Source organism: Rhodamnia argentea, chromosome 8, assembly GCF_020921035.1.
Source record: "Rhodamnia argentea isolate NSW1041297 chromosome 8, ASM2092103v1, whole genome shotgun sequence".
NCBI classification, from domain to species: domain Eukaryota; kingdom Viridiplantae; phylum Streptophyta; class Magnoliopsida; order Myrtales; family Myrtaceae; genus Rhodamnia; species Rhodamnia argentea.
In genome coordinates, this window is record NC_063157.1 from 10737326 (window position 1) to 10750672 (window position 13347).

General features: G+C 38.3%; 1 protein-coding gene across 4 annotated transcripts; it reads left to right on the forward strand.

The window, feature by feature from the left end:
* The first annotated feature begins 55 nt into the window (after positions 1-55).
* Positions 56-12594, forward strand: LOC115745447 (aarF domain-containing protein kinase 1). Of its 4 annotated transcripts, XM_030680994.2 has the most exons (16): positions 57-401; positions 492-575; positions 1086-1226; positions 1334-1404; positions 2572-2665; positions 4709-4786; positions 6161-6227; positions 7710-7795; positions 7897-7947; positions 8583-8630; positions 9268-9388; positions 9492-9672; positions 11349-11486; positions 11572-11684; positions 12278-12349; positions 12444-12594. In XM_030680994.2, exons 1-16 carry the CDS (start codon positions 159-161, stop codon positions 12557-12559), a joined length of 1704 nt encoding a protein of 567 aa, XP_030536854.1. In that variant the 5' UTR covers positions 57-158; the 3' UTR covers positions 12560-12594. The 4 variants fall into 4 exon arrangements, 3 of the variants coding, with proteins under 3 accessions (XP_030536854.1, XP_048139425.1, XP_030536856.1); XM_048283468.1 differs by lacking the exons at positions 12278-12349; positions 12444-12594 and adding an exon at positions 12038-12214; XM_030680996.2 differs by lacking the exons at positions 12278-12349; positions 12444-12594 and adding an exon at positions 11880-12024.
* Positions 12595-13347: the final 753 nt, after the last annotated feature.

Below are 13347 nucleotides of genomic sequence, written 5' to 3' on the forward strand. Positions count from 1 at the left end.
AAAACATCTCCGAAAGTGTTTTGATTTCGCAAAATCCACCGCTTACGTTGGCAATTTTTAAGGGGGAAAAATTCAAAAAGGCCGAGGCGGTCGGAATTGGACAGAGAGGTCGTCCGGTTTGTGCCCTCGGTTTCTCTCGACAGGCGCGAGAGGGAGCGATGCCGCCATTGGAGGATCTTCTTCGAGCGATGAAGCCTCCGCGGATTCCCAAGCTTCCCGCCAAGGCCAAGGCCTCGCTTCTACTGCTCACCGCCACTGGCCTCACCTTCCAAGCAGCTTCCGCCTCCGACCTTCTCTCGTTCGCTCGCCATCCTTCCCTCGCCTCTCCTCCTTCGAATTTCGACAGCGAGGTCGGGGCATTGATCGATGGCGTCGTGCGCTCCTCTCGTGCCGTCTCCACGGTCCTCGATTTCTCTTCGCCTCTCTCTCTCTTCCTTATTCTACTGGTTTGTTTGCTGTTGGCGCCGCCATTGACGGACTTTGCTCCACAGATCGCGATCACTGTTGTGGACTACGAGCTCTCCTTGCGCGGGCTTTCGCGGGACTCCGAGGATTATTTTCGCAAATTATCTGAGGTTAGTTTTTTGTCGCTTGCAACAGTGAGTTCCGAAGACGGTTGGTGTATTTCAGTATTTATTGAGTTGGGAATCGGTGCATTTAGTTTGCTAACGAGTGAAAGCTCTAAAATGTTTGTGTGTCGAGTAGCATTTAGTGAATATGAAAAGGGAAAGAGAGGCAGAAGAAGTTATTGAGTTGACAAGACGTCGTGCAAGTGCGCACACTTAGCTACCTCTTACTTTTCCATGCTCATGGCATATGATCTGAGCAACAGGCATATAATAGCCAAGCTTTGTCCCTAAGTACTTCGTTAAATATTTCAATTTTGAGTTCACAGTGTTATATAGCAACAATCCATCTCAATGAACTGCATTAGTTTTCTAAAGTTGCAAATTGGAATTGCCCGTCTCACTACTTCATTTGCGTGGCAACAAATTGGCATAGTACAGATTTGTTTCACGCGGTTGTCCTGTGCATTTTGCCAGAGTGTGTTTGTGCACTGAAGTTTGCTCAGGGTTGGCTTTCAGGTACATTCACGGTCAGCTAAGAGAATTTTGAGGTTATGCGAAGCCAACAAAGGCTTCTACGTCAAAGCTGGTCAATTTGTTGCAGCCATTAGGCAGGTTCCTGAGGAATATATATCAAAGCTTTCCTCATTACAGGATAAGGTTTCGTTCTTCTTTGATTGGATTGTCCTTTTCTTCTTCACTTTGATTTATTATTTACAGCCTCGGTAATTGATTTTCTTCTTTACACGCGAATGATGATGCCTTAGGCAGTCCCTTGTTCTTTCAAGGCAATAAGAGATGTACTAATCAACAACTTTGGACAAGATTTATCATGCAAGTAAGTTCTCCATCAATACGTATCTGGTATTTCTTCTCACTTCTCTGTTATAATTTTGCTTTGAACATATCGTTTGGTTTGATCCTTTCAACATTAATAACTTTTTAAGATGGAAATTCTTGTGCTCGGTGAGTTGAAAGTTTATAAGGGAATCTTTCCTAGACTTTCATCGCATGGACTTTTAATAAGACCCCTACCCCTCTTTTTTTCTCACTATGGACATTTAACTGAGGAAAAGGTGGTCCTATACAATTGGATAGTTAAATTTACTAGGAGGCTTCTTTCTGCTTCTTTGAAGATATCCTTTTCTTTGTGGGTATATGCATAGGCCCAATAAGGTGTTATTTCGTTGGTTGCAAGATCCTTCAAGTTTAGGTCTTTCAATCTGTGGGTTCTCTCATTCATACGACTACTAACTAGTAAATGCAGATAATGAATGCACGTTCTCTTTAAATATATATTCGCTAAGGTCTGTATTTATTACACTTCAGAAATAGATAGTTCGAACAGCTGTTACTGTACCTTAACAAACTCTTAAGCATATATCGAACTTCCAAAGTTTTGCAAGTTGTGTCCTTTTGATTGCACTTTAGTGGATTATGAAACTTATCTTCGCTTTTGGCTTGGTTAAGGTTGCCTGGTAGATTGAATTTTAATCTTCCACTTGATATAGTCTGAGTAGTTTAAAAATGATGTTAGTGGTAGTTGCAACATTTGTAAAGAGTGTCTTTTCAACTGATCTATCTATTGAAGAGCATATAAGTAAGCTGGCTATACCCTAGATTCTCCTACTGAAAGATTTGGCTGTTGGGTGACTGCTCTGGCTTTAGACTTCAAAGGTACAGGGTGACACAATTATGTATCATGATGATTGAATAGGAAATGCTATCTTTGGATTACTAAACTTAGACTGTGTTGTGCACAACAACACAACCCCCCGAACCCACCCCACACACACAAAGTGAAAAAAAAAAACGTACGACTTTTTTTTTTTATTGTTTCTGTTCTTGTTCTGATGCGACATAGGCTTCCCCCCTTTCAGCATGGCTTCCTAGAAGAAAGGAAATCATTTCGTTGGTTAATAACTTGAATTTCCCTGGAAATTTTAGTGTTTTCACAGTGATATATTTTCTGAAACGTAAGGATCACATTACCTTGCAATTTCAGATTCTGTTCATTTGATGAAGTGCCAATAGCTGCTGCATCTATAGCTCAGGTTCATCATGCAGTGCTAAAAGACAGTCATGAAGTAGCAGTTAAGGTTGGTCGCTATGGTTCTTGTTACTGAATTTCTTATCGTCGTTTGTCTCCATTTTGTTGCTGAATTTCTTTGTTGAGAACTTATTTTCATAGATTATGATTCTTGTTTAGGTTCTTACTTGCTTGTCCCTTGTCTCTCCTTCTCCCCTTCCCTGCCTTGCACACATTTGTTCACTTCGAAAGACACATGCGTACATTATAATTAAAATTTCTTTTGAGATCAAAGTTTTTGGAACTAATTGTGGGATAATATGCAAGTGAAAACCCATTGCACGATCCACACCTCAGCCACATCTTTGTGGAATAAAATCCACATGCTTCCTGGCAGGTTGTTATAAATTAAGGGCATGCGATCTATTAGACATTTTTTCATCCTTGTCTAGCAAGTTGGTGCTTTGAACAGTTGCAGACCAATGAATGCACACAGAGGTTCAAGTTGAGGGCAACAAGATAAGAATTTTTATGAAATCCTATCTGAAGATGGGTGAGACAAAGAAATTTCGTCTCAAATTTTAGGTAGTAGGGTATATAAAGTGGCAGCCAGGTGCACAAAGCTCATATATTCACCAAAAAATTCACAAGCACCTAGCTACCAGGGGACGACGCCATACACCAGCCCTCTAGGTTGCCCTTGGTTATGGCTATCATGGTAGTTTGTGGCCTTTGGAGTTGCATATCGAGTCATTTCATCCAATCTAATACCTAATGATGGTGGAGTGTCGTTGTTTAGTGAGATATAAATCCCCCATGAGATAGGTACGATTTTTTTTATTGATTTTGTTAATAAGTGCCTGAGGGCACTAGTTAAGTAACTAAAAAAGAGACTTCAATTCTACAGTGCTAACTTTTGCTTTACCGCACATAATTAGTGTTTTGAAATTGAAAGTTTCCAATTACGATCCTCAGGGCACTCGTCAACGTGACATGTTCTCACCATGTATGTATTTTTTAGGACATTAGTTTATTTGGTACAAATGGTTTTTGTTCACATTTTTATCGAGCATGTTTATTTGTCAAAATTAGTGGAAATTGTCTTGCAAGGGGCATATCCGGGGTATGATTGTGGACACAATAGAAAGCCTAAGACATGATTGTTTGCTTTACACTCGTTATTGTGTATATATATGACAGATATTGAGCGATCTTAGGAAAGGATCTGAATGTGACTTGTTAGGATTGTTATCTGCTTTTATCTCACATCAATGTACTCTTTTGGTAATAGAAAGAGCACAGTTGATTCAGAAAATGCTTATTATGTGTTTGGGATGGCTTTTATTCTTTTCCTTTTGCTGTTTCATTTTACTTAACATTTGGATTTGACTTTTACTGGATATTTTTTTTGGTAAAGACTCTTATTGGATATTGATCACCTCATATCTTGAAATTTTTACACATATTAGCTTTCAAACTCATTTAGAATTTTCTCATTGTCTTTTAGAAGCTAAAATTGTTTCTATATGGGGCAACTGTAAATGAACTCATTTAAAGTTTCTCTAAACAATCACAAATTGTGAACGCAAGAAAAAAATATGAAGAGCCTTAACAGTACATGTCTGAGAAAAAGGATTTATCCAAGTTTGTGTTTGGCCAACATGGCCCAAGCATTTCCGAAACAGACTGTTTTTTAATTGAAACGATTTAATCTACATCTGAAACCTGACCTGTGTAACTGGCATTTCTATCTACGTTTCCTTCCAAAGCTATGGATCGGAATTTAATTTCTGCTGGAAAACTATGACTGGTTTCCTGCTTATGAGCAGTGAACTATCAGTTCTTGCTGGTATTTGAGAATGTTGATCATGGAAAAGAAATAAACAAGGTAAATTTGTACTTGCAAAATCAATATTTTTGTGTGCACTTTTGTGATTTGCTTAGTGTTATTAAAACCAAAAGATATAAGCGAAGAAAAAGCTTGATGCCATCTGTCCATGTGCTCACAGTAGAATATTTCTTATAATGATGGTGCACAATAGTTTGTTTCTAGAATTTTTATTTGCTCAGGGCATAGCAAATTGATTCTTTCATGCTGTTATTTTGATGACAGGTACAATACCCAGGGTTAGACCGCCAGATGAAACTAGACACGATGATCATGTCTTTCCTCTCAAAGTCCATCACGTGGGTTAGTACTATTTTCCTACCCCTTGTTGAATTGTTAGTGTAATATCTATTATCTGGTCCTGTGAGATACCTAGGTCCATTACTTTGGCTTCTGTAGTATCTGGAGAAGCATTTAGTTTCTCATGTGGTCTGATTAACATCGTGCATTTTCCTTTTCTTTTGATATTTAACGTGGGGCAGCATATCTGCATTTCATTTTAGCAATGATATGATACTGTATTCTGAGCAAAAGGTAACATGTGACTCATCTTATGCTCATCTTATGCTCTTATCAATTTTTCTCTTGGTTATGTGATATTTATGAGTATTAGGTCTCAGTTGTTTAAACAGCAAGCTATTATGACTGAAATGCCCTTTGAGATCACTAACATTACATCTGTCATATGTATCAGTGCCTTTGCTTATCCTACTTTTACAGATTCCGAAATCTAAACTCGACCTTTACTTTCTCCCTTATGTGAGATTTTCCATGAAAACCATCGGCATCCTTAATGCTGCACATGCACAGTTGTGACTGTGCCTTATCTGAAACTTCTCGAGGAACTCGTGCCCTGCTATGAACTGGAGTGATATCAACATGTTAGAACTATGGACGTGTGGTAGCTTTAATTTAGCTTGTGACATAAATTGATCCGTAGATACCTTAGGCATCCATGACACTTTTCTAGCTTATGATTGCAGATTTCCTTTTATGAGGAGCGAGGAGGTTTGGCATAGATTAATCAATGTCAGAAAGAGGATTATTTGCTCTGAAATGATGTCTGTACAATGCTTAGTTGTCACAGTGACGTTGGACTGCTGAAGCAATTGATACTGCAGTCTCTATGGGTGTCTTGTTCAAGGGAAGAGAAGTGAACCCCATGCTTGTTTAGTTGTTTTAACCCGGTTCTGCAGGACCCAGAATATGTATAAGCTGGAACAACTAAAATCGATGTATGTGAAGATGGATATAAAAACCAAATAATGGTTCAGATTCTGGAATCTGAGGAAAACAGAAAAAGGGTTCATGGATTCTGCATTAATGTACCAGTTAGTATACTTCTGCTTTTTTAATGTAAAAGCTGTGTCCACTTTCATTTGTGCTGTGGAAATAGCTGAGGGCTTCATCATCATCTATTATGTGGTTTTTCTTGTGCAGTTTTGGTCAATTTAAATTTAGACTGCTAAGGAATCCCCTTGTCATGTTTGGTTGTCTTAAGTTAATCAGAATGATCATCCGAAGTAGCCACCACTTTTTATGCCATTTGGTTTGAGGGCACAAATATGATATTTAAATGAGCTGGTTATTTAGAGTGCTCGTTTGTGCTGTGGATTTCTTCAGTATATTCGCCTATTTTCTTAGTTGAGAAAAATGATCCTTTCTCTTCTTTCACAGCTCTTTCCAGAGTACCGATTTGATTGGCTGGTAGGAGAATTTGTCAAAGCTATCTCCTTAGAACTTGGTAAGCATCAGTGTAGTATCTGTGTTGAAAGTGATATAATACCTTAAGGTTTAACAATGGGGGAGAATTTTTAGTTTTCATTAAAGAGTGCCTTTGATCCACCACACTTGCCAATAGACATCGGACACCCATTTTCACGGAATGAGTTCAAGTTAAGAACCTCGGTTTGTGGATTCCTTTTTTAACGTTCAAGAGCCCTAAAGAAAGTGAAGTATACTTAATGCTTTTGTTGGGATTCTGGGGTCACCAAGCACACCCTAGTGGTTTCATGGGTTGTGTGATGTTTCTGCATAACTACATTGAATTCAACTGTAAATTCATGTTAAAGTGGTTACTATTAGTAAAGTTTTCTAGAGTTGCATCTTGTTGTGTATTCTGTCTCGTTTGCTCTAGCCAAAGTTCTTTTTGTCGAAATGCTATTATCTGCTTACATACAGATGAATTGGTGCTAGATTGTATGCCATAGAATCATGGAATGCTATAATCTTACAAGATTGTTAGCAATGTCTTAAAGTTTAGGTTCAAATCTTGCTTGCGCATGATGACATCACTCACTTTTTTGGTCAATACGGTGGAGTAGTTGAAGTTCATATCAATTTTCACGATAAAGTTGTTTTAATTAAGTTCCATGAACATCGATTGTTCGGGATAAGGACACCACAAATGTCATAACTTTCGTGCAGCCCTCATTTGAGGGCCACAATTTTTTTTTTCCGACCACTTGAGTACCATAACTTCTGAAGAACATTCACTTGAGTGTAGTAACCTTCAGTTAATCATTTGAGTGCTATAACTTTTAAAAATGTTCACTCAAGTGCTAAGTGATCGACTAAAAAGTTATGTAGCGCTCAAGTGATCGGAAAAAAAGTTATGGCATTCAAATGAGCATTGTACATAAGTTGTGGCATGCGCTGTACTAAAGTTATGACACTTGTGTCCTTTTCTCTCGATTGGTTTTTCTACATACTCATTGACATCATCATGAAGATCCTGCTTCATAAACCTGTGTGGTTCTGGACCACATAGCAATATTTGGATTTATGATACCATATGTTTGCTGAATTTGCTGCTGCTATAGATATTTCGAATATTTTTCACTAACTCTATAGAGCTGATATTATTTCTGTTCCGGCCATGACAAAGTTAGAATCGGAGTATACAATAAATGAGACTCAGCCGAATTGGTCCAGGTTTTGACTTTACTATAATATTATACATCTAATTTCTTCTAACGGAACTGGAGAAAAAATGGAAGTATTATTATAGTTCTTTCTTTGATGGTAGTTACCAGTTTGCCCAATTCTATATTTCAAGTAGCAAAAGTAGGCATCAGTCAACCTAAATGTTGTATATCATAATAGGCATTTTGGCTGGTTCATTTTGTGAAGATATGATAATTGTACCCGTAATAACAATCCACTTATCTCCAATAAGTGGCTTGATTGAGGATTGTACCAGCCGCCATTGACATTGTCTATAAAGATTTTATCCAGGAGGGAAAAAATGCAGAGAGAACTGCCAAGAACTTTATCTCCAATGACAAGGTCAAGGTCCCTAAAGTAGTGTGGGTATGATTTTTCAGATTCTCAATTTTCAGTTGCAATCTTTGAACAGTTTCATGTACGTATCTGAGTTTTTAGCTGTTATTGAATTCATGATAAATTTGCAGGAGTTGACAACAAGCCAGGTTCTGACGATGGAATTTTGCAGGGGAAACAAGGTATGACATGTTTTTATTGTACCTGGATTACTGCAATATTAGCATCAGGCCTGTATAAAAGTTTGGACTTGGAACAAGTGGTCTGGGCCAAATGAAATCTTGTACTTGCCTACTTGGGTTGTAATTACCATCAAATGTCTGACAGATATTTTGGCTGGGTTGGGTGTCAGAATCATATGCGTTGAGGTCTGACTTGTGTTAATGCTTATGAAATATAATTGGGTTACTTTGAAAATGCAAAAATTGGCATAGATAATTTTTTTTTTGTGAAAATGACCGTGCATTATATCACAGTTCTTATTACAATTTATATGTGTCATGGTTTTGTTTCTTGTCTATCATTGAACATTGAGCCTCTTGGTTGCTGGTACATGGACATGCACCTGATAAATTTGTGCCACCAAAATATTTGTTGTATGATAGCAGGCAGCAGTTGCTGTTCTGGTGCTTTAGTCCTATGTCCTCACTGCAAATAGCAGTTGTATTACTAAATTAAATCCCCTTGACTGGTCAGGGACAACAACCTGTGTAATCTTGCTTTGTACAAGCACCTAGGAGAATGGTTACCTTGTCTTACATGCTGCAGCTATATATGTGTGTGTGTGTTGTTAACAATAAGTTTCCTGAATGTGTAGGTCGATGATTCAGAATATCTGGCAAAGATGGGAATAGATCCAACAAAGGTTTGTTGTCTTCCCTTATCAGCAACCAGTTATAGTTATGATAACTCGCATTTGTCTCCAAATGCGTAAAGTCGAGGACACCCAGGAATAATGTCAATTTTGTTTGAGATTTCAACTGATCTGAAAGCATAGTGCTGAGGGTTCAATCTTTCAATAACATATAGGTGTGACCTTTATTAATTTTAGTAGTTCAAAATTTGCAGAATTGATTTAATGCAAAAGAGAGACAGAGAAAGAGACAAGAACTTAAAATACAAAAAGAATTTGTTTCTAAAATTTGCTGCGAAAAAGAACATTCTAGAAATGTAGAGACTAAAATGCAACCGAGGGAAACTAGTTGTTCTCAACTAAAGCCATAACAACGATCATGAGTTAACTTTTTTATCAACGATATCGAGTTAAACCTTTAATATCAACATCTATGAAACTGATCCCAACATCAGATGAACTCGAAATTGTTGATATAAAAGAAGTGCAATCTGCTAGTCTTGCACTTGTATATTAATGTCTAAGTTTGCTCATAATAGAGAATCGTTTTATATCAAATTAGCTGTAAATCACTTGACAGCACCCTCTCTTAATGTGAATCCAATGGTTTTCTCTTGGTTATGATAAATTTCCTGGTTATGCCTTTAAGGTTGCAAGAGCGCTGGTGGAAGTCTTTGCTGAAATGATATTTGTTCATGGGTTCGTGCATGGAGATCCTCACCCTGGTAATATATTAGTTTCTCCAGAGGGCAAATCTGGATTTTGTTTAGGTGAGGCCTAATATATATTTATCTCCTAGTACATTTTCAATTGAAGTTTTCGCCAGTGAGTCTTTCAATACATGAAGCTGCTCAAGTACTTTCTCCTACACAGTTATTCTTGATCATGGGATTTACAAACAACTGGATGAGCAATTTAGAATGGACTATTGTGAGCTCTGGAAAGCTCTGATTTTTTCCGATTCGGCTAGAGTACAGCAGCTTAGTGAACGGTTTGGTGTTGGCAAGTATTCTAGATATTTCCCCCTCATTTTAACTGGAAGAACCATCGACAGGTGATTATTTTTTTCTAATCCTACACTCTTGTGAAAGATTCATTTTGTACTATGAGTTATATAGTGGTTCAATTTCTTATCATTAGAGAAATTAGAGTGCTTCCAATAACTTTTGCCCAGGACTTAGTAGGTTATAAATAGCATATCCCCAGAGGAACTTTTCATCAGAAAAATTAAAGTGCTTCCAATAGCTTATGCTATTTACGAGCAACACTTGCGGAGGACTTAGTAGGTAATTAATAGCAAATTCCCAGAGGAACTTTTTCAACGATATTATGTAACACTGGCTGCTATGTTGCATAATAATGGTATAGATGAGCAAAAACCTTTGAATGGTCTACCTAGCCAGCTGTTGCCAATCGTATCAATACCTACCTTTTGTTTTTGGCCAGTTACAATATCTACTTCACAGTAACTTTTCTTGCAGTATACCTATCCCAAGTAGAGCTTTGCCAAACCTTTGACTCCTGTCAAGTTGTTACCCATCTTTCAGGAGACAATTTCTTTTTGTTTAGTAGGGCAACTGGCAAGTCTTTCATCAGGTGTACCCTCAGGCTCTATTTTTTCCTATAGATTTTGTTCAGTGGTGTCCACATTGATTGAGGTACAATAAGTACACTTTGGAAATGCGAACTTGTTGATTTCGGTGTTTATTTTCCTTGGATATCTAAGGTTTGTTCATCTTTTTTCATTTTCACTTTCATGAATTGAACATTGTGCATATTGACTCACTGATTGCCCTTAGAACACCCATGACAAAATTCTTTTGCTATTTGGTCCAATTTGTGGCACATTGACTATGCAATGAGCACAGACACATGCCTGGACCATGAGTACAAATTCCCCAATCATTCGTACATGTAGGTGTCAAAGAGTGAGATAAGGAGACGACAAGCTACATATGGATTCTCATTGTGGCAATAGTTTGATAATCTTTTACGAGACATAGTGCTTATTGATGAGTGTTCATTTTGGGTTAGATCCCATACAATTTACACATAGGGAGATAATTCCACTCAGATGCGAGATTATAACACATTATATAACAAGGAAGGAAATCTCACTGTTGGAAATTTTCCAAGGTTTTCTCATAGAAAAAGTATTGGCAGACGAGAGGAGGAGGCTTTCCAAGTGTTCCACATTTTCCCAATGGCATTCTTTGTATGTTAAATCCTTATTTTGTGTCCAATTTTTGAGAGTCACACAATAGTGAACTTGAGTTTTTAACACTGCTTTTGAAGTAAACATGTGACAGTTCTCTAATCTAATAATCCCAAATGGTAGGGGCAAGTTGTCAAGGCTCGTGAACTGCCAGAAGGCTTTGCACACTGTAAAACCAAGAAACTTCCTACGGATGTCCTCTTAGTTCTTGAATACCCTGAAGGGCTAGAGTACTGTAGATTTCCTATGCTAATCTTTTAATGTTTGGTTATATGCGCATTGATATGTGGTCTACCTGAAGAATATAAAATCTGGAATGGCCACCAATCCAAAAATTATCATGTAGATTTCTGGTATTTTTCATTCAAGTTAGTTTTTGAAGGAGTTCCCTGCGTTTATAATTGTATCTGTAGCAATACTTTTTGGTTATTGATGTTAACTTTCTCCTCAATGAAACAGCCTATCTTTTTCATTCCAAAACAGAGAGAATATTAACTGTACAATGCTATGGACAGTAAATCAGCTCTTGGGGAGGCTATGTCAGTTGAGGAGAAAAGGAAGTTAAAGAAAGATCTCAAATCCTTACGAATGGAGGATGTGTCATCATTTATGGAAGCTCTGCCTTCCGACTTCCTAATAGTCATCCGTGCAGAGTACGAAAAAGAACTAAAACTATTTTTACCATGTGAGGCGAGTTTCTACATTTCTTAGTCTTATTATTTTGGTTCCCTATTCCAGTGGGCTACTAAGGGCCACCATTCGCAAGTTACGTGCTTCTCAACGAGTGAGGCTGTTAACTTATGCAAGATTCGCACTATATGGTCTTTTCCAAGAGCGAACTACTCAGTCTGGTAAAACTACTTGCATTGTGCCATAACTTACTCCTCGTTGATGTGATCAGCTCTTGAATTGGGTTTTGAGTGAAATTTGGAGCTTGTGTTATTGCTGTTGCTTTGCAAGTAAGTCTATATGGCCTAGAATAGTTTCATCCTATAAGAGACAGGTCCAGGATATTGATCAAATTCCGCATTCTTTTTTTACATTAGACAAATTGATAGCAATGGTGCAAAACTATCCGACGAGGTGAGGTCCACATGGTGGAGTTCCTGGAAATGGGCTCCATGAGCTTCTGCATGTAGTAAGCATACATTGAGCAGCAGTGCCCCTTGTGCGCATAACCAAGTGTGCACATTCACGGATGCAGGCCAGAATGGCAAGGGGTTGTCGGGTAGAGAGAGGGAAGGAGGAAGTAATGAGGAAGGACTAAGATCATAGTATTGTCAAGCGGCTTGTGATTTGTATCAGCAGGCAGGAGGGCCGAGCTGTATGGTTCTTAATTGAGCGATTACTTGGAGCATGAAATCTTGGGTGCATTGTTTTGTTGCATTGTCGTCCTCCATTTGTGAAGAAGACACTGTCTAATAGTATGTTTCTAGCTTTTCAGGTTCTGCGGCTGCAGGATTCTTCTCCAAACTCAGGAGAAGCCTGAATTACCTTCAATTGAGAGCTGCCCTTGGTATGCATTATTTTACTGGCAATTTGTTTTAAAGGGTAAACTCAAACAAAAATATGTCCTCATACTTCAATTTCTTTTTATTTTCTGGATTCAGGAGTGCTGGAGTTACTTTCCTGGATGGAAAGGACAAGGCGGTTGCTATTTGAGATTGTAAACCTTCTGTACGTGACCGCAGGGCAGTTTGTTAGAGGACTCTATTTAACTTCCTGATTGTAGATCTTGTTGCATTAGTCAGCTTAAAATTTCGAGACATATGCAATGAAGGTAACTTTCGTCGCTGCCTTCTCTCTCTCTCTCCTTGTAGTGCCCCGCCTACAAACTGAAAGTATTTAGGCAGCTAGTAACACAATTTCATCTAACTTCAGTCAATTCTACTCTGCCAAGGCAGTGGGTTCAAACCCCACCCTCCCTTGCGATTACGAAAAGGAAAACAAGCTTTGATTAGTTCTACGCGCCAACAAAACCGGAAGATCCATACCAAAAATAATGAAAAAAAGTAGACTCGCCTAGACGATAGGAATGCAAGCAAAGGCAATCGACCCTTGCATGAGAGAAGGGTTAAGGGCAGGGTGTCATTAAATTGCACTCTAAGGATGAAGCAGGGATGCACATGGGCAGGGGATTTTGGCTGAAGTTCTAAGCAAATGATCTCTCATTGTATGGTAAATATCCAGACACTTGAATTCAGCTGTAACTTCACAGTTTTGGCAATAGTTGCGCATAGATGATTTTGCAGAAATGGAGGATACCTTCTATAGGGATTGTGAACTCTACGAATTTGTTCACTTTAAAATGGAACGATCAATTTATAAAGACGTCATCATGTCACCCCTGTTTCGTTATTACAATGGTTTATGTGGCAATTCTGTCCGAGATACAGGGAAAAAATTACCAACTTCCTCCAAGTACGCGAGAGAGTACAGAGTAATAAGATACTTTACCTACAAGAGACACTATTCCAAGCCGTCTTAGCTTGCAAACTTGTATATACCATGTAC